Genomic DNA, 27,543 nt, shown 5'->3' on the forward strand with positions numbered 1-27,543 from the left:
CGCTGGAAAGTTAAAGTACACTTTGTGAAAAAGACAAAGAATTGAAGTTTTCCTGCGAAAGGCTAATGACTTGATGCCGAGAGATGATTTCAACGCTGTGATGCTGAGCTGAGATTTATACTGTGAGGTGATGAAGCGTGCTGCCCGATTCTGGATGGCTTCAAGTGAATCTATGAAGTAGGCTTGGTGAAGATTTCATATTGTTGAGGCGTATTCTAGTTTAGTTCGAATGTACGTTTCATATGCTAGTTGTCTGGTGGCTGCGGTGGACATGGAAAGTGATCGCCTGATGAATCCGAGTGATCTGGAGGCATTAGCACATAGTGTCGTGATGTGATTAGCCCAGGTTAGGTTGGTTGTTATCTCGATGCCGAGGTACCGGTATGAATTAGTTTGAGACAGCGCTACGGAGTTCAGGGAGTACGAAAAATGAAGAATCGAACGTTTACGTGAGATGTGCATGAACTTACATTTAGAAACGTTGAGCTGCATTAGCCAGTCGGAACACCACTTCTGAATTCGGCTTAGGTCATCCTGTAATAATTCCTGATCACTGCTATTGTTGATGCGGCGATAAATGACGCAGTCATCAGCAAAGAGACGGACAGATGATAAAATACCACATGGCAAATCGTTGATGAAGATTAAAAAGAGTAATGGAGCAAGAACCGATCCTTGGGGAACCCCGGAGATTACTCTAGTAGTTTGAGATGATGCATGACTGGCGATGACGGTGAATTGCAAGCGGTTGGTTAAGAAACAGTGGATCCAGGCTAAGACAAGCGGGTCAAGTGACAGAGCTGAGAGTTTGGAAAAGAGACGCTGGTGAGGGACGCGATCGAATGCCTTGGGGAAATCTAAATAAATTATATCGGTTTGGAAGGCAGAGTCTAGATTTAAGTGAAGATCAGTTGTAAGTTCGAACAGCTGAGTTTCGCACGGAAAACCTGCCCTGAAACCATGCTGATTGGGAAAGAAGAAACGGTTGTGGTCAAGGTGAGATGCGATGTGCGAGTATATTATATGTTCGAAGAGTTTACAAGAGATACATGTCAGTGAAATTCGTCGATAATTTGAGGGGTCGGAGCGATCTGCAGCTTTGAACACTGGGACAACTTTGCTTAATTTCCAGTCGTCTGGAATCTGACTAGTGCTACGAGACTGGGAAAAAATGAGTTGCAAGATTTGGCTCGTGAAATATTTAGTTGCTTTAAAAATCATAGCAGGGAGGTTGTCTGGTCCAGGGGAAGTGGATATATTTAGATTATCTATGAGATTTAAAATTCCCTCTGCTGTAATGGTAACAGGTGGCATAGGTGCATAATTTAGACTTGGCACGGAAACAATGCTTGCTGTTGGCTCCTGGGTAAATACAGACGTGAAATAGGAATTCATGACGTCGGAGCGCTCGGAAATTGGAACATCGGAGCCGTCACGTGGCTTCAGGGAAATATTGTGCGAAGTGTTTTTATTGGGCGTGAGCAAGTTCCAAAACTCCTTGGGGTTTACCCGCATTATCTCTATGAGATCGTGACAGTAGAAGTTTCGTTTTGAAGATCGTAATAACTGTGTGTATTCGTGCAGACTTGCAAAGTATTTGTCCCACTTCCTAGCGCATCCTGATTTCTTTGCGTTACGGAATAGGCGTTTTTTCTTTCGCAACAACTTCCTCAGCGCATTTGAGTACCATGGTTTATTGGCATCCCCTCGAATGCAGATGAGCGGGACGTAAGCTTCTAAGCGATAACATTTTCTCTTTAAAAAGACACCAGTTGTTATTCACGGATCTGCTATGTATGGAAATTTGAAACGTATGAAGAAATTCTTCAGGGTGGGAGTTAATGCTTGGGAAATCGGTCTTAGAATAATCACGGATGTATTTAACAGACGGTTGCCGTATAGGAATTTCAGTTGACAGGTTGAAAGTTATGATACAGTGATCACTTAGACCACTAGTACACGAAAGCGATTGAAGTAATTCTGGATTGGATACAAGGACGAGGTCTAGTATGTTTGAGCCTCGAGTTGGTGCACACACTGTTTGGGTAAGGTTAAATGTAAGGACCAGATCTAAGAAATGTTTTGATGGACGAGATAACGCAGTCAAGTCATCCCAATCGATGTATGGGAAATTGAAGTCGCCGCAGAGTATGAAGTTGGCATGAGAGAATCGAGACTGAAAGTCTTCAAGAACAGAGTGAAGGTCGCTAATGAAAGAAGGATCCGTGTCGGGGGCTCGATAGCATGCAATTAGATTGTTGGTGCAAGAGGGAAAATTCAATTTGATGCACAGCATTTCGCTATGGCAATTGATATCAACTGGGGTGGTGGTGGTGAAAAACATTTATAGTGCAATAAATATTTACAGACAGGTGATTGGGGTAGGCCCTATTGGCCCTTTCCCCTAACAATACCAGGTGGAGCCCCTATTCCGGGGCCCCATTGGCAAGCAACGCCGCCCGCGTCCGGTGAATCAAGGCCTTTTGGGTCTTTAGGTCCTGACAGCCGAGCAGGGCCGCCTCCCAGTCCTCTCTGGTGGGGTTGAGGTTGGGGGGGGATAGATGGGTTTGATTGACACGCCCAAACCATGTGGAAGGTGTCAGCCACCTCCCCACGGAACTGGCACGAGCCATCAAAGGATGCGTTGAAATGTTTAAGTACCGCCGGGGACAGTACAGTGTTAGTAAGAATTTTGATGAGGAGGCGCTCGTCAGCGCGATCCAGTCCCTTACAAGGGTCCGGGTAGCGCCGGTGCTCCTCCTTGTAGTAATCGGTGATGTGTTTGAATGTAAGGGCCAGATTGTCTGATTGGGAGTAGGCGTCCAAGGACAGGGAGATAGCCCGGGGAGAGAGTGCGCGGGCGGCCTGATCGGCCTGTTCTTTTCCCTGGAGGCCCTGGTGACCGGGGGCCCAAATCAGGTTGCGTGGAGTTGGATCTTCGCATCGGCAGCTATATTCGAATATGCGCCAGGCAAGCGGGGGAGCCCAGCCCAACTCATAGTTCCGACAAGCCCCTCGCGAGTCGGTGATGATGTGTTTCGACTTGGGAGTAGTGAGAGCCAGAGCAATGGCAATCTCATCCGCGTGTGTTGCGCTGTAGGCTTTGAAAGTGAGCCCGTTAACTGTGCTTGTGTTGTGTACGACTGCGGCCGTGTACCACACCCCGTGGTGTGGGCCGGCAACGTCCACGTAATACACATGTTCTTGGTTACCATAGTATCGCGCCAACGCTTCCTCGCGCGCCTGGCGACGACCGCTATGGTCTTCTCTGGACATGTTGCGGGGAAGGGGTCGGACCCGGAGGGCGCGTCTCCAGGGTTCTGGCACTCTCTCCCTGTCCTCAATATGGTAGTCATGTTTGATGTGTAGCCGGTCCAAGAGGCGGCGACCGGACGTGGTCTGTGCAAAACGCGTGTATTGGTTGACTAAGTGGGCTTCTCGAAGCTCCCGGAATGTGTTTACCACGCCCAAGGCCAGAAGTCGCTGGTTGGACGTGGTGACCGGGAGGTCGAGAGCCCGCTTGATGACTTTCCGGTGGATGACCTGAAAGGCTTGTTTTCACCAGAGCAAGAATGCCGCCTCCCCGACGACCAACTCTGTCTCGTCGGTAGGAGTGAAAGATTGATTGTCGCGCAAAAGTTCGATATCATCTATATCGGATGCGAGCCAGGATTCAGTGAATAATGCGATGTCAGTGCTGTGGTCGTCGAGAAGCGCCTCAACAGATTCTTTTTTGGGCAGGTAACTCCTAATATTTGTCAGCAAAAGCGAAACATTATTGTAGGTATCGATTGAGCGGCTGCTCTGTGAAGGATTGGAATGAGGCGATTGTGGGGGTCTCGGTGTTTTCTGTAATCGCTATGGTTTTAGTTCGACAACAGAATCCGTATCTGCATTATAAGTGAAAACCTTTTTGCCAATCAGCAGCTTGTCAAAATGAATCTTGAAAGAGGCGTTGTTCTGTTGACCATAAGTGAAAAGTTTCTTTCTAGCCACGCGTACCTTGGCTGAATAATCCTCGCGGATAGAAAACGATGTATCCTTCAGCTTCGGACCAGCAAGCAATGTCCATGATTTGTCTTTGAAATGCATTAGCTTTACAATGATTGGGCGGTTTTTTCCTACCTCGAATCGACCCAATCGATACGCACGTTCGATCTGATGATTTTAAATTGAAATGTCAAGCTTGTCCGAGCAAAAAGAAACAACGCGTTCTTCAGATTGTGCCCAAGTTTCACCGAGTTCGTCTGTAATTCCAAAGAACAAAAAGTTCGAGCGGCGTAAGCGATTTTCGGCGTCATCGTACTTGGTCGTCAGCAGTTTGACGTCAGAAGAAAGTTTAGTCAAGTCCGGGGTAGCTTTAGATGCGGCATCATTTTCAGGGTTGTTTTCAACAATTTTTTCAAGTACTTCGACGCGTGATGAAAGTCGACGCACAGAGTCTTCAATGGTTGTTTGTGTCGACCTGATCAAGGCGAGCTCTGAACGTATAGTGTTCTGGCTCGATTCTATGCGTAATATGGCCTGTGAGATAGATTCGAGGGTTGGAGGGGCATCGTTTTCGGTAGGGCCTGGGTTTAGTTCGATATCTCCAGATAAAATGAGCAAAAGAGAAGCAAAATGGGCGTTAAGACAAAAGGAGGAGGCAATAACAATCTATGGCAAAAGAGAATGGCGTCTTTGGGGCACGACACCGCTAGCAGGAAGCGATCACTAGTGCGAAAACATGTGGCACAGGGTAGGTAACTAACCTGCAGTAGAAGGAAAGGCGTCTGCATGACCGGTTGATATGCGGTGTCGTGCCCCAAATGGCTCCAGCGGCGCAGCGGCTTTTGTAGTCGGGGAACTTCCGCGCTGGTACTGGCACCACGTTGCCAGATGATGGTCCTGTTCACCGCCGGAAGCAACGGATGCAGGTGAAATTCGTCGTATGCGTGGTAGCTCGAAGTCTCAACTGGCAGCCAGGCGGATTCTTCGGCGCCGCGCACAGCCGAGGGCCGCAAACGGAAAACGTTGAAAGGTGTGGTGGGGATGGTCCAGGATAAGATAGCCTGCAGTAGAAGGAAAGGCGTCTGCATGACCGGTTGATATGCGGTTGACCCGAGTTGGCGTCCTTTCATAGCGTGACCCTAGTTGGCGTCCTTTGATACACCTGGTGACAACCTAAGATAGGCACACTAAGGTAATCGTCCTCGGTTAAAGCGGAATGCCTGTTCTGGAGAAAGATTCTGGATTCCTCGCCTTTCCTTCCTATCGCTAACTGGTTGCTGGGCTCCTTCAATGGCGTTAACCGGCGTTCTGTCTTTAATTCGAGACTGCTATATCCTAGGATCACTGAATCGCCCCTCGCCAAGCACATCCACATCCTGCACGATGCCAGGGTTAGCTTAGCTAAAAAAAAGGGTCCACTCTATTTTGAGTCTCAACTTTTGGGTTGGTCAGCGTCAGTTTCCAGCACTCCCGTATTTGGAAGAATGCGTGCTCAATCCATAAGTTATGGTCTCGAATCCGTAAGTTATTTAATAATTAATAATAAGGTTCTGTAATCCGTAAGGTAGTCTCGCCTACTCTACTGATTTCTCCCTGCCATTCCTATAACGAATGCCAAGTCTCCATATGCATGGTCTACAGCCTGCTTTTTGCGTACTTTAGTACTGAATTTCCGATCAGCACACTGTAGCGCGTTTCCCTTTAATCATTACCGATTCGCGTGTTCATAGAAGCTTTCGACTATTTGGTCATCATAGTTCGATATAGGTATATTGGACTGTACTAACCAAGATGTTTACCCGTTTGTATTCTTAATTACGATAACATCCACCATCCCAATAATGGTATTCATTGTGTCCATGTTGCCAGCTATATCTTTATTAATCAGGAATCGCAAGCGTATTTTTCGTCTGTGCACTAAATCATGAGATCGTAGTGCGTACCAGACCTGTTCTTCATCCGTCCTACGAACCAATTTATTGCCCGCTAGTTCCGTGATGAGCACTGTTACGTTAGTAAGACTTAATAAGCTTCTAGCGTTAAACATTGCGAGGACTATGTTAGCAATGGCGGCCTGATCGGAGTCACAGTTTCTTGGCGTCCTCCGCTGAATAACAGGTCTGACAGCCACCTTGGTCAGTCGCTGTGCAAGTGCCGGGAGTTAATTAGTGTAGCCATACAAGAGGTTGCGGCCAAGCATTACTCCGGAGTGGCCCTATCGTGTTCTGGTGAGGCGGTGAGGTAGTGCGTTGTGGTTGGCGGTCATTGGGATAAGCCGTCACCCCTGAACTGGTTATTCAATTACATTCACAATCGGAATTTTTTTTTTATCTGGTGCTGAATTGTGCGGCACCGGAATCGAACCGTGGTCATCTTGCACGGAAGGAGGATGCTTTTCCTCGACGTCATCTCTCAACACTTACTTGCAATTATTGCGGACTGCGCTTAAGAAGTAGGTAATAAATTATACTGCTTACCCGTAAGTTATCTCAGGGCTCGAAAAATCTTACATAGTGTATTTACGTGTGAAATTCCATTACAAACTGCAACTGAAGAAACACCGTAGCATGAAATTTCATTTTTTCATTTTTTTCTCCTCAAGGACCCGAGGGCATTACATAAGGGGGGGGGCGAATTAACATAATGTACATATCTTGAACGTGGAAAAATGTAAAGAGCAAGATACAAAATACAACGAAGGCAAGCAAAAACAAAAGCAAGAAAAATACAGTAAAGAATGCAGACATACATCTAAGTGAAATAACAGCAAACAAGCAAGCGCAAGAGAAACAAAATTACACTAAGGTGCAGAAATGCAACTAAACTAAGTAACAAAAGAGTACAAAGGGGACAGTCTATTCAGGATAGCGGAAGTTTTAGCTTATTACGGAATTGTTTTCTGTCTGTGCATTCGGCTATGTTTTCGGGTAACGATTTGCATAAGACTATTGCATGAGGGGAAAATGAGCTACCCATTGCAAAGGTGCGGGTGGAAATTCGTGCCAGAGACTAGCTCTGGCTTAATCGGGAAGATCTTAGTGGTGTTGTTAGTAGCTCATGCCTGGACCCTGGGTGATAATAGAATGTGTGAAGAAGGCACAAACGAGATATGATGCGGCGTGATGCAAGGGACGGCAAGTCGAGATCTTTTTTCATTGAGGTGACGCTGGAATTTCTGGAATGGTCCGAGGTGATAGATCGTGCGGCGCGGTTTTGAATGGCTTCGAGGTTTGCGGCGAGGTATGATTGTGATGGGTTCCAGATGGCTGATGCGTATTCAAGCTTTGGTCTGACGAATGTGAGATATGCTAGTTTTTTAATGTGTGAGGATGAGTCGGGGAGACTACGCCGCATGTAGCCGAGAACGCGTGAGGCTTCGGAGCAAATGGTGTCAATATGTGTAATCCATGACAGTGATGGTGTCATGTGCAGGCCAAGGTATTTGTATGATGATGTGTAGGCAACGGGTGTAGAGTTGAGGTAGTAGGTGGTCTTAATCTGGTTGCGAAGGCGAGAAAATGTCATGACTTTACATTTGATCGCGTTTAAAGGCATGAGCCATGTTTCACACCAACGGGAGAGAGCGTTTAGGTCTTCTTGGAGGGTGCACGTGTCGTCTTGGAGGGTGCACTAACTCAACTCAGGGAATTGAACGTATCAAACATAAAAGTCAGCAAGCGTAACGTAACCGATATAAAGATGTTTAATATGAAGAGAATCGACATTCATATAATATAGAGAGGTTAACTAGGAGAGGTGAAGGGGAAATTAGACATGCGCAAAAATCAGATATATGCCCTAAGAGAAAAAGAGAGCAATGTCAGTACTTGTGTGGTAAGATGCTCAAAGAAGCTGGTGTTTTCTGAACAGATCTATAGAGTCATCAAAACAGTGAGGAAACGATGAGAGCCAGCAGTCCAGAGCAATCGGACATAATGCTGGTGTAATGTAATATGAAGTAAAAAAAAAACCTTACAAGCGATGCAGGTGGAAAAGCAGCTGGTGATGATCAGGTATGAGCAGATCTGTTGAAGGACGGTGTTGAAATTGCCATGGACTCACCTCCCTGCGTGCACAATGCCTCAAGACCTCGATCATGCCGTAATCATGGAAAAACACCAATAATATTATAATTTATAAAGAAGCAGACGTCGAGGACATGAAAAATTACAGACCGATCGGAATCAGAACCTTAAACTTCAAGATAACAAAGCGCCAGATAGTCTTTCGTAAAGGCTACTGGAGAATAGAACATATTTACATTAATAATCACGTCATAAGAGAAATCCGCACAATATGAGTGTTACAGGCCGCCTCCTAAATAACAAAATTCACGGGAGAGCCACCCTCACGACAGGTATGTTCTGACAGGAACCTCGGAGCAGTGACCGGGGCAGCCTTGACGGTCGCGCGGCGCAACCTTGGAGAAGGGTTAAAAGACGGGTTCGTCCCGCCGACGGGAAGTGCGCCTTGTTGTGGCTTAATTATGGCTTAGTGGAGAGAAATACGAGGAAATGTACTTGGGTAGGGCATTTCACGAAAACTAACTTTCGGAAACGTTTAGAAATCAAATAGTTGATTGCAATTGGTGGGGATTGTCGCGTGAGCGAGAAAGTCGAGTGAGGGAATGATAATAAAATTTTTCTTTCAGTGTGGTGGCCGCAGCTGTCACAGGACAGCAATAGTTGCATATCAGCTGCTAATTTTTTTTGCTTACTATCGACAGTCTGATATAATGATGATGATGGTGGTTGTGGTGAATGAGTTACTGTAACTGGCCTACATATGCCTAGTGATTGCGTAGCATAGAAACTGCGCCGTAAAGCTAATTGTATTCATGTTTACCGCAGTGGTAACAAAGTGTTAAAAAGAGTCTCATGCAGTCACTTTACTTTTCCGATCGATAATATGTTCTTCTTTTTGCCAACATCTTTCAGCTCTGCTTTTGGGTATCTTAGTGACAGTATATAGCACAATGTGCGTACACATGGGCTCACTGACTAGAGTGAGTACGATTTCCTCTTTATTTGTTCCCGATCTAGGCAACGTGTCTTGTACACGGAACATTTCTGCTATTCTGAAAAATGCTGAGAGTGATTATCTTATGCTCATCGGAGCTGACAACGAAAATATAGCATTTAACAATACTAATAGTAAAACTTGCGAGATTCGTCATGTGTCTTAGTGCATTTGGCCCGCACCCGAATTTGCAGTGAGTAGCAACACCTGTTCACGCCATTCAACGACCGCCAATCACGATGCTAGCATAATAGATTGTGTGCATTGTCAAAAAGCTGATGAGTGCCGTTGCTCAGAATGTCAAAAAAAATGTTCACGTCTTACTTTCTATCACTAAAGACGAGAGCAAGAGCTCCAAACTGTAACTACTCTGAAACAAAATCTAGCGCTCAAAGTCTGGATGTAACAAAGTTCGTAACAAGTTCTGATCCTAAAGCAGCGGCATACGATTGTGTCAGTGCAGACCTATATTGCTTATGTTTGATTCTTCCATTTGACGACATCGCCACCCATACATAGTCACGTTATATTTTATCCATGCAGAAGAGATAGAAGATTTAAGCCATAATGAAAACCTCTGTGCTTTGCTTTCCAGCCTTCTCTACTTGCCACTTTGTGCTTTTGGCGCTCATTCTGGGACTGCAGATATTTTTGCTCTCATACGCGCTCTTTTTTAGTGCTTTACAATTATTTATTTTACAGATCTTTATGATGGTGTACAACGGCATCACGGCGGCATTTGTAGGCCTCTGCCTTTTAGCTGTATTATTCCCTTTCGTCCATTCGAAGGTATGTCAAGCTCTGCCGCAACAATGGCTCAGTGGTTACGGCGTTCGGCTGCTGCCCGAAAGACGCGGCTTTGATCCCGGCCGCGATGAATTAATTTTGATGGAGGCGAAACTCTAGAGGCCAGTGTACTGTGCGATTTCAGCACACGTTAAAGAACTCCAGGTGGTCGAAATTTCCGGAGCCCTTCTTTACGGCGTCTCTAATAGCCTGAGTCGCTTTGGGACGTTAGTCCCCATAAACCGCATGTCAACCTCTGCAATCTATTGCTCTCTTTCTTTCTCAACATAAGATTGCAAAGCCTATCTAGCAACTGCAGTAGCGAACTTGCTTTTAAACAAAAGCCTCCTCTAATTTGCTGTCTACTAAGTTGAATTTGAATACAAGTGCGGCAAGGTGATTCATGGGAGAAGATTTCAAAGATTCAAACAAAAGCACAACGAGAAAACAACAACTGTAATATCTCCTTAGATGATTTCCCACTTTCGTGATTCAAATGATGTTGTGTATTAGCTGCTTTGCAATCGTGCACATTTCAAATTGGAAAATAGTAAGGCTGACATTGCTTTACTCTTTGCTCATGTCCCCTCTTCTGTACTAGCCATAAGGTTGCTGTAGATATCATTGCGCTGCCGGAAAGAACAAACCCTTCTGAACACTTGCTACGACCTTGTAAGAATCAGTATGTGAGACCGAAGGCATACAGGTCACTTGAAAATTAAGTCAGGTGACCTCTCATCGAAGACTGACCTTCTCGGAGGTCGTGGGTTCGGATCCCACCGGCGGCATGTGGTTGTTTTTTCTTCTGCTTTTCTAATCAATTAGCATTTAAGCGATAACATATTCAGTAATATTCTAAATTTATCAACACCACAAAATAAATAAATTAATTAAAAAAAAATCCCCTGTGCCCTTGGTTTCTGTGGCTGTTGGCTTCTGTCATCTTTTTTGAAGGTTATTCTTGCACATGCACTATATTAACTGTCCCACTCCATCTTGCTTCCACTTATTCAAAGCCTTATTCACTAGTGAAGCATTGAGTGCTGGCAGTGTTATACTTTTTCACTTCATCTTTTTTCAAAGGAGTAGGAGCTGCAGCAATGACACCATCTATTCAAAACTAACGAACAGGAATCGACTATTGAGAGCCTCTTTATGGCTGCTTCAGTTTAATTTTCCGGCATTTTGCTGCACTGCTCGTTTTTGAGCTCCTGATGCCCTAAAATATAACATAACACAGTTTTCATCAAAACAAGTCTGACGTTGTACCCTTTTCGTTAAAATATGTCAATATTTAAACAATTGTTAAGTACATGCAAACGCTAATAAGAGAACGCACATTTTGTGCGCGCCAGCTTATTTTAAAAGTATTGTCTAGCATAAGAACTCATCCGAATCGTTCTCCGCTCATATTTCTGGTCACCTGCCAACTAAAAACGCCAAAAACCTAACTTAGCGTTCATGTCAAGTATGCAAGAGAAATTTAGCTTAACACTATTAGGATAACAAAAATGTTGAGGTGTGCACGATTTCCTCAGTTTTATGAATTATTGTTTCGCAAAAGCTAGGCAGTATTCAGAGACGCGGATACTTTCACAGGGAGCAGGTGTGGCTACGCTCGCAGTGGTTGCCTATCAGCTAGCACACATCGCAGATACGATTCGAAACGGAAGAAAACCTCGAAGGATGGAAACAACGCTGGAGTTCTGCCCTGTGAACCAAAGCATCGTCATTTCTGGAGGAAACGCCACCCTTCCTGCCGCGCGCACAGAGTAAGACCACTTCTAAATTGCAATCAGCATACGAAATGAGTTTCGTTATTAGAAAATGCATTCAGCGGCTGGTATTTCTTGCAATCTAAGAGATTCTCGTATCCATTTGGCTCAGACATTAAGGTCAGAGTTTCTCAAAGTAACCTAGAGACAAAAGAAGCACGGGCCCCTAATCAAGATTCTTGAGGAGCGATTCATCCAGCACTGAAAAGCCATAAAGTGTAAATTTTGCTTATAACTTAAGTTCCGAATCTGAAAGAAGGCATCACTAGAAAAGACGAATAGAAACTGCACCTTCTCAGTGTTCCTCCGATGGATGAAGAACAGCAATGCTTCTTGTTGATCGAGATGATTCAGAGAGTCTTTATCACCAAAATACCGAGCCTCTACCACAAGCAGGCATGTAAATTCTCTCTCTTCTTTTGCGGCACGAGCTTTTTGTCTCGACAAAAATTAGTTTTTGACCGCACAACAGGAACCAAGTGAGCCAAGCGACTCAATGGCGACAAGAAAAGCACATACCGAAAGTTCACTGCCTACGCAAGTCCCTCCATTTGGGGATCACCTGCCTACAGCAGCGCGGTCGGCTGCTACAGAATTACTGAGCGAGTTGCAGTTAAAAATAAAACAGTCTTCATTTAACATACCCAACTTTCTTTGCTTTTTGGCAGGATGTTCTTTGAACTATGCGGCTAAATTTATAAAATTCCACTTCCCAAGATGGCGTAACAAGATTTTGTACACTGGTACAAGATGCCGTATTAGGACGTCCTTCCTCGTGGTTATGGCGCAGAAGCTTTAACGCTGCTTATGAGAGAAAATGTTAGACCAAAATTGTAATGGCATTTTTCTCTCTTTGGTTTATTTCGGTCCTTTATGACTCGCTCAAGTGACCCCACGCTCCGTGCTCTCCTACGCAAGACTGAAGCGCAGTGATGGCGAGGATAAGGCAGAAGTTTAGCCAATCACAGAATATAGGAAAGAAATAATAAAATAAAAAAAGTTTTCGCGTTGCACCGAGCCCAATCTGCTGAAAATGTTGACTCAGTATCCTTGAATCCTTTCTTTGTCACTGCTACGCAACGATATTGTTTTAAGTTTATATATGGGCTATGATGCTTCGTTCAGTCTTACTGATGGCAATGACAGATCGTCATGCCTATAACCTGCGCTGAACATTACGAAGTATGAAATCTAAATCAGAAATTGATATCTCTAAGCAGCACAGCACGAAGTTCAGGGCCGGTTTAATGTACTGATTTTATTTCGGTTATACTCATTTGTTTTTTCGTTGCGAGCTGATGCCCCTGCAGGTCATTGTTGTCGCCGAGACCAATCACAAGACCAATTTCAAGACCTGTGGAAACGTGTGGGTGTTCAGAAAGATCCTGAGTATTACCTTCACATGGTCTGCGATGTTCAACATATTCATCTTTCGAATTATGATGGCCTGGTTTATACTGCGAAGGATGACTCAGTAAAACGAGGTTCTCCTAAGTTGACCAAACGACGTGAAAATTTTTGGTTGTAGCGGGACAATGCTCCTGACATCGCTACCACGCTAGGCACTCACTGGCGGCTTAATGATCCGTTTCTTCTAATGCGCTTCAAAAATTACGTCCACCGTTCGCAGCCCTGTTATACTGGTAACTCTTAAGAGCAAGCTAAATCCCCCTATCTTTGGAGTGAGTGCCCCTTATGAGACCTCTGGTAGAAGTTATGAAAACTACTATTGCAGTGCGAACGTGATAACGATACCTGCAAGATTTTACCCCAGAATTGAGGAAAAATTTGTACTGCTTCTTATTTTTCCTTCCAGCTCGGAAGGACCTCCCCTCATATTTCGTGTGTCGCACATGTGGGCGAGCTTCTTTTCCATATTCGCCTGTGTTCTGATTGGAGTTATCGTGAGCACTCTCACAGGTGAGTGCAGCTCTTGTCTTTCGTAACGCGCGAACATGTGGAGTAAACTTCTTGACTCTTATGTCGGTGCCGCACCGAGAATGATCCTTATTAGTAGAAGAGAAAAGGTCTTCAGGAAAACAAGTCTACTGTCACTTTCCGCGCAATTGTAATGTGTACTTCCAGACACACTTAGTTCCTGTGGGGGTAGCAGTCTCGGTCTCAAAGAAGATGCCCGCGACTCAGCGTGGCAAGCTCAACCAGAAACCAGTAGTTACCAAGTGACAAGGAGGGTGGGATGAAGGGTGTTTGTTTGGTGAAAAGCTTTCGCTGGCCGCAAGAAAGAGAGAAACAAAATAACTTTATACAGCAAGTAGACGATACAAAGAAGTTTCTAATCACTTGTAATAGCATATACCACCTGATTCCACAAAACAACGGAGCATATGCAAAGTAACACAGGAGATGATAGAGGGCACAGGAGAGAGCCGAATAAACAAAACAAAATTTGTTTGCCAGGCAGTACGGCAGTCTGACGAAAGGAGGATCACGACGGAGTCTTCCCGAAGACAGGCGCACGCGCCTTCGCTGATCGGTGGCTGGGAGTAATTTCTTGATGGTCCGTTGAGTTCTTCGGAAGGGCTCAGACCCTTCCAATCGTTGACGATTCGGCGATCAATAAGCAAGATGGCCAGGTGTAGAAGGTCAAAGGAAGGATTATATTTACAAGTATGTACAGAGGCAAACTGGGTTACAGAAGCAAAGTAACAAATGCACTGCAACTTAATGAGAAATTCTCACACAGAGAAAACTCTCTACCTGACCTTACTTATTGACCGGAGGGTTCCGGTTAAAGCCTAGGTGCTTGTAGAAGCAGGTGCCAAGCACGGAGTCCTTCCCGAGACTACACAAGTCTAGGGCTCATCTAGGACTGCTCTCCAGTGCTTTTGCATGCATTTTTATATGCTTTACAAACAAAAGACTTAGGGCGGTCAAGTTTCAAGGCCCGCCCTAGACTTCCCTAACCAATGAAAGTCTTAACATACAGTAACCACAGCCCTGGAAGGTTGGGCACAACCTCGAACCCAGGGCTTGACAAAACAAAAAAAAAAACATAAAAAGAACATTCAGGAGACCCTCTCCACGCGGGACTCCTAACACTATCCGCACTCTCTCCCCTTTCCACTCTCGCCGCCGCACCCACATGACGCTTTTCCAGGGATGACGAGTTCTAGGTGAACAACAGGGCGAGTCACTTGCATGAATCATCTTGGGAGTGACTCGTTCCAAAGGAAGGAAACGAGCCCCGCCATGATTTGGTGCTGGCAGTAATGCCAGCAAACTAAAGGGTCCTTCGCGGAACTAAAGCCTCGCAAGTTTCTGCGGAATGGTACAGGAATCCGCTGGCACGATTTCTTGGTGCCCCGGTGGTACCGGTGGACACCCCGCCCGCGGTCGACAATGCTAGCAGTCAGCAGTCATGGCGACGCTGCTAAGCGTGCAGTCACTTCCGGGCTTTTGTGTGTGTTTGCAGGGGACACGTGGGTGCGAAGCGCGTGGCTTTACAGAGAAATCTTAGCGTAGACCGGAGGCGCGGCGGCCTCATGGGAAAGAAAGATGGGGGCGTCAATGAAGTGCGGCCTTACACGTCCCCCCTAAGATGCGAAATGAGCTTGGAGTCCGCTCATTTAAGCTTAGTAAACAAATGCCGCAGCGACATGAACATCAAACTTGGGTGCACATGCAGCCAGAAATAACCAGTTCTAGCGAAACGAAAAAGATTCGCAACACTACACAAGAACGACACACTTGGTCATAAACTGTTCATAAATGTTCATGAGAGTACGAGCGTCGGCGTTCCAGCGTCCTTGCACAGGGATCCATCGCACACCACTGTTCACATCACAAAGTCCGGCGAGTGAACGGGAACATTCACGCCTGCCTGAGGGGTCATGGCTCAATTATCGCTTTGCTCTTTTCCCCAGCTGATGCTGGGGACGCGAGAGAACGCGTTGGCGTTGCCGTTGCAGACGCCTTTCCTGTGCGTTACAACCACATTGTAGCGCTGCAAGGCCAGCGCCCTCCTTGCTAGTTTTGCCCCATGAGGCGTGCTCGTCGTCAGATAAGCCAAAGGATTGTGATCGGAGACCACGTTAATCTGTGCCCCAAACACCCAATGGTCAAATTTCTTAAGAGCCCAAATTATGGCGAATGCCTCGCGCTCGATCGTTGACCAGCGGGTCTGAGTTGGCGTGAATCTATGGCTAGCGAAGGCGATCGGCTCCTCTCGCCCTACATCTCCCATCTCTGCCAGGCAAGCTCCAGCCGCGACTTCACATGCATCCGTGAACAGCCAATATGGCTTGCTGATATCAGGGGTGTTTAGCACTGCCGCTTCGCAGAGCGAATTCTTTAGCGTATCAAAAGCCAGCTGTGCTTCCCGAGTCCAAGGAATCGCATTTGGTACCCCTCGCTTCGTTAAGGACGTGAGTGGCGCGGCGACCTCAGCATAATTCTGGACGTATTCACGGTAGTAGCCGCATAGCCCCAGCAGGCTTCGGAGCTGCTTTTTCGTGGCAGGCGGCGCGAGGTCCTGAATAGCGGCTAGCTTCTCGGGGTCCGGCCCGTGGGTACCACCTCCCACTATGTGACCTAAGTACCTGGCCTGCGCCTGCGCGACTTGACACTTCTCCGGGCTCACCTTAAGCTTTGCTTCCCGGAGTAAGGAAAACACAATGTTCAAATGGTTCAGGTGTTGCTGTCACGAAGCCGAGAAAATGGCGATGTCATCGAGATACGCCGCGGCGTAGGCCTGATGCCTGGACAGCAACGTGTTCATCATTCGCTGGAAGTTGGCAGCCGCATTTTTCAGCCCAAATGGCATGACGCGCCAAGCGTACTGCCCTTCGTGGGTTACGAAGGCAGTCAAATGTTGGCTTTCGGGGGCCACCGGTACTTGCCAGTAACCTCGCCGTAGGTCTACTAGTGTAATAAACTTCGCGCGGCCTACCCTCATGATTAACTCCTGTGGGGGTGTCATCGGAAATACATCAGTGCGTATGGCTGTGTTCAGCGCGCGGTAATCGATACACATGCGCACTGAGCCGTCCTTCTTCCCCACACACACCACGGGATGAGCGTAGTCGCTCTCAACAGGGTATATGAGACCCAGTTCTAAAAATTCGTCCACTTGGCGGCCATCCTCCCTCCTAAGGAGCTCGGGCACTCGATAAGGGAAGGCGCGTTTGGGCCGGTACCCGTCTTGTAACTCGAATTTGTGCAGTCCCACTTCCGTCGCTCCCGGTGTTTCATTGAACAGGTCCGCGTAACCAGTGAAAAATTTCGCGATTTCGGCGCGCTGCTGACAGTCCAAATGTGCCAGTTTCACCGGCTCGATGGAAAAGGGACCCGACTGTGCGGGTGTAAGGCGAGGTGTGCACTCAATCTCCCCGAAATCCATGTCTTCGTTGGAGACGACTCCAAAGTGGCTAACCCGCGCGTAGTAAGGCCGAAGCCTTTTGCATGCACAAGTGGCGCGACTCGCGCTCCGGTATCGATCCTGTAGGAGTTCTGCCTTTCCTGTGCGGTTATGGCATATGGACCGAGCCATTTAGGAGCTAGTTTACTGTCACGGTCGGTGTCAAACACGAGAACTTGATCTCCGACGTTGAAAACTTTGTTCCGGGCTTGTCTATTGTACGCCTGCACGTAGCTCCGTTGCCGTGCGCTTGCAGTTAACCCTGCTACTGCCGCGGCGATTTCTAGCTGTTCGCGAAGCTGCCTCAAATATTTCGCAGGCTCGTCCCTTAGTGTGTTTGGGAGCGGCTGCTCCCCCGTCCACGTGCTCTGCAAAATGGCCAGTGGCCCCGTAGGATTCCTGCCGTAAAGGAGCCGGAATGGGGCAACCCCTGTGGTGTCATGGGGTACCTCCCTATACGCCCATAGCACGAATGGGATGAGTCTGTCCCAGTTTCTCGGGTCTTTCTCAATTACATGGAACAGCATGTTTTTCAGGACACGGTTCCACCGTTCTACCGTCCCGTTGCTCTCGGGGTGTTCTGGAGTTGAAAAACGGGGTGCGCATCCCAACCTTGCCAACATTTCTCTCGTCAGCTGTGCAGTGAAGTTGGTTCCCTGGTCTGAACATACAACTTCCGGGATGCCGGTGCGGCTAAATATTGCGAGCAGGGCGTCGCATGTTGCTCTCGCGGTCAGGGAACGCAGACAAACCACTTCGGGCCACCGCTTGCACAAATCAACCAGACAAAGAGCGTACCTATGGCCCCGGCCTCAGGGTACGTCAATCGGCCCGATAATGTCGACGTTTACTACTTGATACGGGTGGTCGGGTCTGGTGAGGGGCGTGATAGGCACTCTGTCTTTAAGCCGCCTATCTGACCTCATCTTGCAAGCGTGACTCGTCTTCCACCGTTGTGCCACATCTGTCTCTAAACCGTTCCAAAAAAAAAAACTATACTTAATTCTCGCCCTCGTCTTTCCTGGGCCCAAATATCCTCCCCACAGAGATTCATGGGCCAGAGAAAGCACTTCTTCCCGTCTGCTGAGGGGTAGGACGAGCTGCTTGACTTTTGTGCCTGCCACGGAGTCCCGGTGGTATAAAAGACCGTTCGAGACGAACATGCCCCCTTTTCCCGTTGTTGCGTCCTCCCAAGCTTTCCTAAGGCTTTGATCTGACAGCTGGGCCGAACGGAACTTCTCTCACTGCTTTGAGGACTCGTCCTCCTCGTCATGCATTGAGCACTGGTCTTCGGTCGGATACTCGTCGCTGCCTGTTTTGTGCTGCTCGCCCGACATCGGGATCGACTCATCATCTGACTGTTCGTTTGCTTGGGATTGGTTCCCGTGAGCCTCGCCCGTCGTTGGGGTCGGCTCGTGGGCCTTCTCGGCCGCGGAGAAGGACACGCTAACTGTGTCAGCCGCAACGTGGTTCTTGCTGGGGACAAGCGTTTCGCCATGGCTGTCGGTCTGCGTTAGCAGCTTCCAGTCCTCCCGCGACAACAAGCAGTCTACTCCTTCTGCGAGCTTGCCCGTGAGCGCGCAGACGATATGTACGGCCTCTGGTCGCGCTACAAGTGTGGGGCGCCGCTTCAGACTTACCGTGAGGGCAACCAGCTTTGCCTCTATTGTATCGCCAAAAGCTGACACAAGCTTAATCTTGCGAAAGGCTGCTGGGACACGCTCGGCACGAGGCTTTCTCTGACTACAGTAATCTCACTGCCGGTGTCTATGATAGCCGTTGCCGGCACTGCAGCGCATTCGATTCCTACCTGCTGTAGCTTTGATTGCCGTACTTCTTCAGTCGACCGTGGAACATTGATTTCTGCCAGCAAAGTCCTGTGCGGGCGGGCTGACACTACGGTTTCAGCTGTTTCTATGCTGGCCACTGCTACCCTCTGCGTCCGAACACGTTTATCGGTTTTGTGCGCATTCTGAGCCGCTCTTGGGCAGTCCTTTGCGCGATGACCAACTGCGCTGCACACATAACACTGCATTTGTCGTTTGTTGTCGGTGTTCGCAGGTTGTGGAGGGGTCTTTTCTTTCTCCTATTGTGTGACCGTTTGTCGCACTGCACGCCCCTTTCCCTTAGCCTGCTCGAATGTCTGCAGTATCCGTGACATCTCGTCAGGTTTCACCCATTTCTCTCCCTCGCGGAGGCGCACGTATTCTAAGCCCTCGGAGCTTAGGCTAGCCTTCTTCCGGTCGGCCACGACGAGAGCCACGAAATCTTCCTTAGTGTCTGCTTCCCTCGACCGCAGGTAGTAATGGAAGTAAGTCTTCACGCGAGATGCAAACTGCGCCCATGTTTCATCCTTGCGCTTTGCGGCGCGCTCGAACCGGTCTAGGTAGTCGGCGGGGGTGAGTTTCAGCTCGTTTAGTACGGCTTTCTTAACTGAATCGTAGTCACCGCACTCATCGTCCCTAATGCACGAAGCAAGTACCGCACGCGCTCGGTCAGCGCTGGCATAATCAAATGCACGCGGCTGTTCTCTGGCACATCGTACGTGTGTTGGCACATCGTACGGCCTCTTCCCCCAGATCGATAGTGGTGCGCTGGAGCTCGGTGTCCAGGCTTCTTAGCAGGGTCTCCCAGGCTTCTCTACAACCAATATCTTTGCCCCCCTGCCCTCCCCGGGACAATTTGCGCGCACCCAAATGATGTGGCATAGGGTCCCTCTCGCCCGACAGTGAGCGCATCTAACATGCGATCTTGGGTCTGGGTACACGTGGTACGCCCATACCGGATCCATAAATGCATTAAATTATAGCCGCCTCCACGCTAAAGCTTATCTATTATTTAATTTCGGGTCTCTTTGGGGTACCAACCTACGTCCCAGTTTCTAATGGTATATAATTTTCCCGTAACTTCCCAGGCGCTCCTCTTTCCCCCAATGCTCGGGACGCTGTACTGCTTCCCGGAAGTAGAGAATTTGGGCTAGGTCGTGAGCTGCCTCGTTCCGGGGAAGGCAGCGTGTGCGGGTGTCCAAATTAACAAATTTTTTCCTATTCAGCAGTTGTCGGCTAAGGATCTTCGCCGCGTCCGCGAGATCCTGCCACGTCCGAAATTTGGAATGGCAGTCTTACTGCCGCTTTCTACGAATTTTACTTTTGTTCCTACGCAGATGAGCTCTATCGCAACTTGCTCCGCAGTCGCTACGTTGCGCACCCTGCATGGCTGCCGCAGGGACTGGCTCCCCTCGGCTATTGACGACCGAAGCTACTGCCGCTCCCGTTCTGCTACCCGCCGAGTCAACATACACCGCGCCTGCTTTCTCCATATTACCGAACCTCAGCTCTAGAGCCTCGGCTCGCTTGGCCACGCGTTCTACGTTGAATTCCGAGTACATATTTTTCAGGAAAGGGGGCCCACCAAGGCGTTCCTTTGTTCCCTCTCGATTGCAACTTTGATTTGGTACCCTATTTCGGGATTTATTCCAACTTTTGCTAGTGTTACCCTGCGTGTTTCGCTGTGTTTTGTCTCTCAATTTGGGAGGGGGACACCACCTCGACTAGTTGTTTACACGTGCTATGTACCCATAACCCAAGCAGTCCCTGCTTCAAGGTATCCTTGGGTAGCTCTAGTGCCTTTTTGAGACATTTCCGAATGAGGCCCGCTATTTTCTCGCTCTGACTGGCTTTGATGTCTAAGTAGGGCGTCGTGTGACGAATTCTAGTAATTACGTACGCCCGTTTAAATTTGCGAAAATGTAATTGGGCGCAGAACTGCAGCGCTTAGAATCTCCTCTCTCCAGAATAGTGCAACAGGCTCCTTGCGGCAACTGAGCGCCGCATAGTCACGCCCCCGTGTTGACGTTACTCAGAGCTGGACACGTCACACGCACGCGGCGCTTTATCTGCGGCTCGACCGGAAAGGGGCTCGCCATGGTCACCGTCTGCGTGCAGCCTTCTATCCCGCCAAATGTGACTTGTAATTACTCGAGCCCTTGGCCATGACTTCCGGGTAAATAAAAGAGAGAAGTGTGTAGTCTGTCAACGCAATATCAAATTGTTTTGGAGCGCATTAGCATCGCTTGTTTTATCCTTTCCGCCTTTCAACAATGCTCCAGCTCCGTAAGGCCATTTTTTGACGGTTGAGAGAGTCCACATGGTTATTGCATGCGTTAACGCCCATTTAAACCTCACTTTAGCCGCATGTCTCTACACTGCGCGGCACCACGGTCGTCGCGTACATCACATCCTTTGTTCAAAACAGCGTTGAACCAGTTTTGCACCACTGGAACGAAATTCTAGAGGCCCGTGTACTGTGCGGTGTCAGTGCACGTCAGTGCACGTGCGATGCTAGTCAGAGCCAAGAGAGCAGGGCGCTTCTGGCGGCTTAGCTACTTGGGCATCCGTTTCGGCTGATGTAGATTTTTCGTTCGAAACCCAACACCGCACAAGGATGAGAGCAGGCATCTACTGATCCGGCGCCCAGCTTTTAGGCCTGTGCTCTTGAAAGGGACTCCCCAAACACTGCTAACTAAGGGGCTAACTAAGTTTCGAACACCCCATTTGTGTTGCCAGACGGTGGTTGAAGTCCTTACTCTGTAACTAGTGAGTCTCAACAGACGTACACTTATATATCGCTGCACTAAGCGAGCCATCGAAAGAAGTTCACTTCAGAATGTTATTGCAGTCTTTATTGATTAATTGAGAGTCAAACTCCTTCCGTAAATCTAAAAAGGTAGAAACAATTAATTTACCATTATTAATTACGCAGCTATATCGTGGAAAAACTCAACTCATTAGGTATCGCAGGAAAGTCCCCCTCGGAAAGCATGCTTTTTTGGGCAGAAAGAATTTTCTTAAAGTGTGAGATAAAATTAGAGCATAAAGAGTGCTCTGGTGCTTTTCATGAAACGCCGATGAGAAATAGTGGTCTATAATTGATGGTTTTTGTTTTTTCACCGCTTCTGCAAACCGGGACCACATTTATGGTTTTCCACTACTCGGATAAGGCGCCGAGTTCGAGTGATTTCTGCAAAAGAGTCACCATAAATGGGGCAATAGATGCAGCGAAGTTGTTTAGCATGCAATTAGAGGTGTGATCGGGCAAGGAGTTCAATTTCCGGGGTAGTGTTACTGTTATCTACTATACAAAGGATATGTCAGTCATTTGTGAAAAATCCTTGACAGTTTGTATGGCAGTAGCTTATGGATTGGACTGTGAGAATACAGATTTGAAATAGTTAATAAACTGATCAGCTTTGCCGTGATTACTGTCATATACAACATCAGAAATATTATCATTTCCTCTCTGGTTGCTTCTGACGGACTTCTAAGCTTTTTTCGGGTTCATTTTTAATTTTTCGCCTAGAACATCTAGACACACACTTTCAGCTGCGTGAATTTTTTTCTACCTCTTTAATAATTGTATCTTGCAATGCAGCTCAGCTTCTAGCGATGTACAGTAAGAGCGATACAAATGGTCTCTAATACTGATCAAGTCCAGAAGGCCTCGGCTGATCCGTGATTTATCGGTTCGACATTTCGAAGAAACGACTCGGGACGGAATATATTACTGTGTTAGTGTCGAACCTTTCGTTTTCAGTAGTTGCCATGCAGAATATACATGAAGGGTAAAGGTGTGTTGTCTGAAGTCAGGCAGGAATGTATCAACCTCATGTGATTATGAAGCCTAATCCGCTTGCTTTAAGGTAGTGGGTTTCGGCCACACATTGCATAGCATGACTCATGGTCGCTTATACAGGGTGTTAAACCAACAGAAGAAAGCCTGGACAAAACAGAACATGTCTGTCAACAATTTTTTTGCCTCCTGGCCCCAGAGAACGCTATAATCTTTTTTTTTTTCGCAAGGCCAAACAGCCTGAAATGAATCCGGACTTACTCAGAACTAGAGGAATACTTTGAAGTAAAGTTATTTCCAAAGGGTGCCTATAGCAGGTATATTTATCTGTACGTCTCTTGATACCCGCTGGTTAGAAGGTATGAACTTGAACCCCAATGTGAACACGGTTACACTAACGAGGTGCTCGAAACTGGATTTGGCTGTGAAAAGATGCAGCAGCGTTTGTAGACCCTGTTCGAAGTGCACTCGCTTAAGAAAGCTGGGCGCCGGCCGAGGAATGTAGTGCATATATATTTAGGCAAAAGCCTTTAATGCCTCATACTGTCGTGACCAAGGAATGTTAGCAAGTGTGTCCGCGTTTCGGCGTCACTACTTAAAAAAACACTGTGTCGTGAACACGAACCAAGACTGGGAATCGAACCAGGGCCTTTGGCATTTGAGGTGGAGACGCTTTCACTCCGCCACGAAGGCTCAGGGCTTGAGCATGAATAAAGGCGCATCTGGTGAATGCATAGGTTTCATAAATGACATAAAATAAACAAATAAAAATAAGAAAACAAAAATAAATGAAAAATAAATAGAAATAAGGAAGGAAAGAAAATAAAAAAAATAAGATGAATTATGAAACACACAAAAAAAGAAGAAACAGTACGCCAGGAAACGCTTTCGCCTTGCAGCACATTAGAGAGCCAATGTGCCCCCTGCATTTTTCGTCTTCGGCCATCGTGAATGGACGGACGGACGGAGGGACAATTTTTTCGCGGCTGTGGTGTTGGCTTCAAAGTTTTTCTTACGTTTTTGTTTGGGGGCCGGAAACTTGTGTAAAAGCGATTAAAGCACGCATTTGCTTAGTTCGCTACCCATAGCAATACCTGCTATGGGGTCTGTTCGAAACACTGCGATACATGATGAGAACAATAACGAGGTAAGGAACAGTCTTCTTATCCGCAGATATTCGGCCCTGAGTTGTTCATATTTCAAAGTCTATTTTTTTTCTGCATTTTCTCTTCGAGAACTTCCTAAATTGTGTGTCTAAGTTCGAACCCAAAACGACAACGACTGGTTATCCATGTCATCTTCAGGCGCGGGCTGAGAATGCCTTACTTACTCTCAACTTCCTCCTATCAATATTTTAGGTGTATCACTCACAGCCAGCAGTTGCAGTAAGGTCCAAGTTTAAGTCCTGCGATATCCTCGGGGATATTCCATAGGATTTTGGATAACAACGGGGCACTGCTTCGAGGTACGTTAGCATAATAGACATGTGTAGTATAAAGTTGCCAAATTACTTTACTACGAAATTTGAACAGAGTACAAAATGGACCTCGCAGAACATTTTGACAAGCACAAAAACGTGAAATAAACACTAATACCGATTATAAGAAAAGGGTCCGTTTCAGGTGTTCCAGAGCGAGTTCTTCCGGTCAAAAGATTGAATTATGTAATATAGCTGCTCAAGCTGCTCCAAGGTAGCCTTTTGCCGCTTCCTCTTCTATATAGTGTAGCGAAATAAAGCTATTCAACTCAATTATCTCGAAGCATATATGACAACTAAAATTCTCATTTTTTCTTAAATCGGGGAAGTTATTTAAAAATGAATGAAAAGTTAGATTTTCCGATCTTTTTGCGCAGAGATTTAACGCTACTACTATATGATTGAAGGTACCGCCACAGTAACATTTTTCTTTTATTTTCTGAAAACATGTAAAATATTATCAAATAAAAATTTTCAATTAGTGAATACTTGCAAGAAAACTGCAATTTCAGTTAACCTAAAAGCGGACAGGATGAGAAACAAAACAACACAAACCCGAATGAGTCCTCCGCTGCAGCTGCTGAGAACGCGGGTTTATATATGCCTTAAATTAGATTAGAATGATAGGGCTTACGGTGTGCCCTTGAAGAGGAGCTTCGGGGTTTTTTCAATTTTTTCCGTTGATAATAGCATACCATTCCTCAATGTCCTTTCTCTCCGATACGAAAAAAAGTTTTGTTCTTAAATCTTGAGTAGGAGTATTTGAAAACAGGAAAAACCAAGGAACCGAAACCGAAATTGTATTTCGATAAAACTATCACGTCGGGACAGAAGAACCCAAGACGTCGCGGATAATTTCGCAAAAGCTATCGTGTACGCATTGATTAGGTAAACTTGCGGCTATATAGGAGAGCCTGGGTCATTTCTGGTTTGAAATCACCAAAAGCAAGCTGGATAATCAGCAAACGCAGAAAAAATAATGACGGCCGGGCGTCCAGTGACGTCACGCACGAAAGGCCTATAGAAATCTTCCTGATTTAGGTCGAGAAACAGGAAATTTTAATATTCCTTTGCGCTTCAACAAAACGTCGGACCGTAGCGAAAGTAGGCACAAAGGACTAGAAAACTCCCCACATTGTGCCGTGAAAGTTTCAGTAAAATTTTAGAGCGTAGGCAAAACGCCTGGCTTTCGCCTTAAACGGAATATTGGCTTAGACTACGAGTGAAGCTGCGAGAGAACTGCAGTGACCGGGAATGGAGTGGGTTTTCTGCGCTACTTTAGTCTCTTAGTCTCTCTTCTATTGCCGCCCTGTGGTTGTTTTCAGATCCGTCGAGCAGTCGCGGCCAGAGCCTGGCCGCAGAATTACTGCCGTAGAAGGTTGGTTTGCTTGGTAGTATGGTCATATTTGCGAATAGTTATTCAGTAATTTACCAGGCAAACATGGCGCAACAGCGTCTTTTGGACATCGTCTTATAACCGTGCGTTGTTCAGAAGTGAAATCTCTTTTTTACACTACTGTGATGTCGCAAGCATTCACGGCTGGAAGATTTTTTTACCTTTCGTTGGTATTTGATTTTTTCTTGCGCAAACATAGCATATTTACTCAAATTGGTTCATCCACATTAAAATAGCTCTGATGAACAGCCCCTTGGGAGGAAGGATCTAAATTCACTACTGCCGAAAATTTGTCCTCACTGCGAGATACACGGCTAGAACATGACGCAAAGCGTGTGCTTAACAATTGCCCGTTAAGGTTTCTCCCCGCATTTAGCACTTCTGGGCGCAGAAAAGAAAACTTCGTTTTTTTTTTTTTGCAGCCAATGCCTTTCTAAAATGGAAAGTGGCAGTTTGGATTTTTTTTCATGGCTCTCTGGAGAGGCCCTTCTTTGGTTGTAGGCTGCATGGCATGACCGCGACAGAATTGTGTTGTAAGGACAACCGTGCTTGGTATGCATACGAGGGAACTGAGCTGTTTCGTAGAGGTCTGCCGCTGCATCGCATAGTGCGTGAAACAGCTGCTCTGGCAAGTTTTCTTTGTCTCAACATCCTTACTCATTGGAAGATGCGGAATCAGACAAACCTGAAAAAACTTAGGCATGTACTAAATATCCGACCTTTTCACTACATTCTTTTTAACTTAGATGCAGTGTTGAAAACTATGAATTGAGTGCTGATAATAGTGAGCAAAAGTGAATTCTAACCTCATCGTTTTACTCAGATTTGTGAAGCAGACACATTGCGATAATTAGAAGAGCGTTTCTGGGTTCCGGCCTCAACATTTGACTTTGTAAGAGGATTTGCAAGGAAAGGTTTTGGAGGGGGTTAACCAATACGATAAGGTAGAAAGAATATTTCGGTAACAGTTAACAACCAAAAACGTTCTCTTCTCATAGGCGAAATCAAGTACAAAAATCCGCAGCAGCATCGTCTGTGCAGTGACTTAGCACTTCGGTTTTGGCGGAAGACCAAGCTCTGTTCTTATGAAGAAAGCTCTAAGGTAAGAGTCTCCACCGGCGCTATTCTGTCATTTGAATGCCAGATTTCTCAAAATCGTATTCTTTTCAGGTTGCGACTGTCGCACAGGCCAAGGAAACGACAGGTAACTGTTACATAGAGGACGAAAGTCTTCTGTCACAAAAATGGGAGACCTCAATTTAAAAATATACGTTTGCAGAGGGACGAAGATGAAACAAAGGTGCTAAGGCCATAACTTGTTTAATGAAATCCATTAAGTTTTCAGCAAATAAATTTTACCTCATTACCGAGGCATTTTAAGCCCCTGATCTGAAATAAATGTCGTAAACAAGTGCACAACCGTACCCTAAGCTGTGATAAGTTATCACACTAACTGCATGATCCTGCACCTCGTTACACCATCTATGAAAGAGAGACAACGTCATTAAATTAAAACGAAGTCGATGTCACATATGCGCACTTGTTCAGCGCACTCCCAGACACTGTTAGATAGTGTGGGGGTAGCTCTTCCGACTCCAAGGAGATGTCCTCGACACAGAGTGACAAGCTCAGTCAAAAACAAGCTGCCAAATCACAAAGGGTGTGGTCGTTTGTTCCCAGCTTTTGGCGATCACAAGCCAGGGAATAGGTAGGAGCCGAACGTACACAAACAAAAACTTTATACGACAAAGACAAGATACACAGGAATTTCTAAACACTCGCATTAGCGCATGCAAAGTTATCTACCAAACAATGCAACACATGCAAACTAAAACTAGAGAGAAGCTACAATAGGAAAGGTCTTGCACCTAAAGTGCCCTAATACAACAGTGTCAAACAAAACAGAACTCATTTTGTTCACCGGGCACTAACACAGTCCTACAACTACAACCACACCTACAACCGCAGACTGGCACGCGTTCCATCTCTAGTGCATGGCTGGACGAGAGCTGTGTGGCCCGCGAGTCGTGCGGGCTAACTTCTCCGAAGCTTCAACTAAGGCACCGGCTGACTGACAGTGCTCAACGTCCTTCCA

At 46.6% G+C, this 27,543-nt stretch overlaps 1 protein-coding gene and 1 pseudogene across 1 annotated transcript in view; one reads left to right on the plus strand and one right to left on the minus strand.

Moving 5' to 3' along the window:
* The window catches only part of LOC149325426 (sodium-coupled monocarboxylate transporter 1-like), an 81,466-nt gene extending 54,714 nt beyond the window's left edge, over positions 1-26,752 (plus strand). The window contains exons 11-16 of the mRNA XM_089563549.1: positions 8,928-8,995; positions 9,712-9,798; positions 11,395-11,567; positions 13,387-13,490; positions 26,447-26,550; positions 26,619-26,752. Coding sequence (XP_089419675.1) covers positions 8,928-8,995; positions 9,712-9,798; positions 11,395-11,567; positions 13,387-13,490; positions 26,447-26,550; positions 26,619-26,711 — 629 coding nt within the window. The 3' untranslated portion in view covers positions 26,712-26,752. The remainder of the gene's footprint in view (positions 1-8,927; positions 8,996-9,711; positions 9,799-11,394; positions 11,568-13,386; positions 13,491-26,446; positions 26,551-26,618) is intronic.
* Positions 15,427-19,506, minus strand: LOC149325427 (uncharacterized; annotated as a pseudogene).
* Positions 26,753-27,543: the final 791 nt, after the last annotated feature.

The sequence above is a fragment of the Amblyomma mixtum genome, chromosome 10 (genome assembly GCF_055824585.1).
Source record: "Amblyomma mixtum isolate Tamu chromosome 10, ASM5582458v1, whole genome shotgun sequence".
NCBI lineage: Eukaryota > Metazoa > Arthropoda > Arachnida > Ixodida > Ixodidae > Amblyomma > Amblyomma mixtum.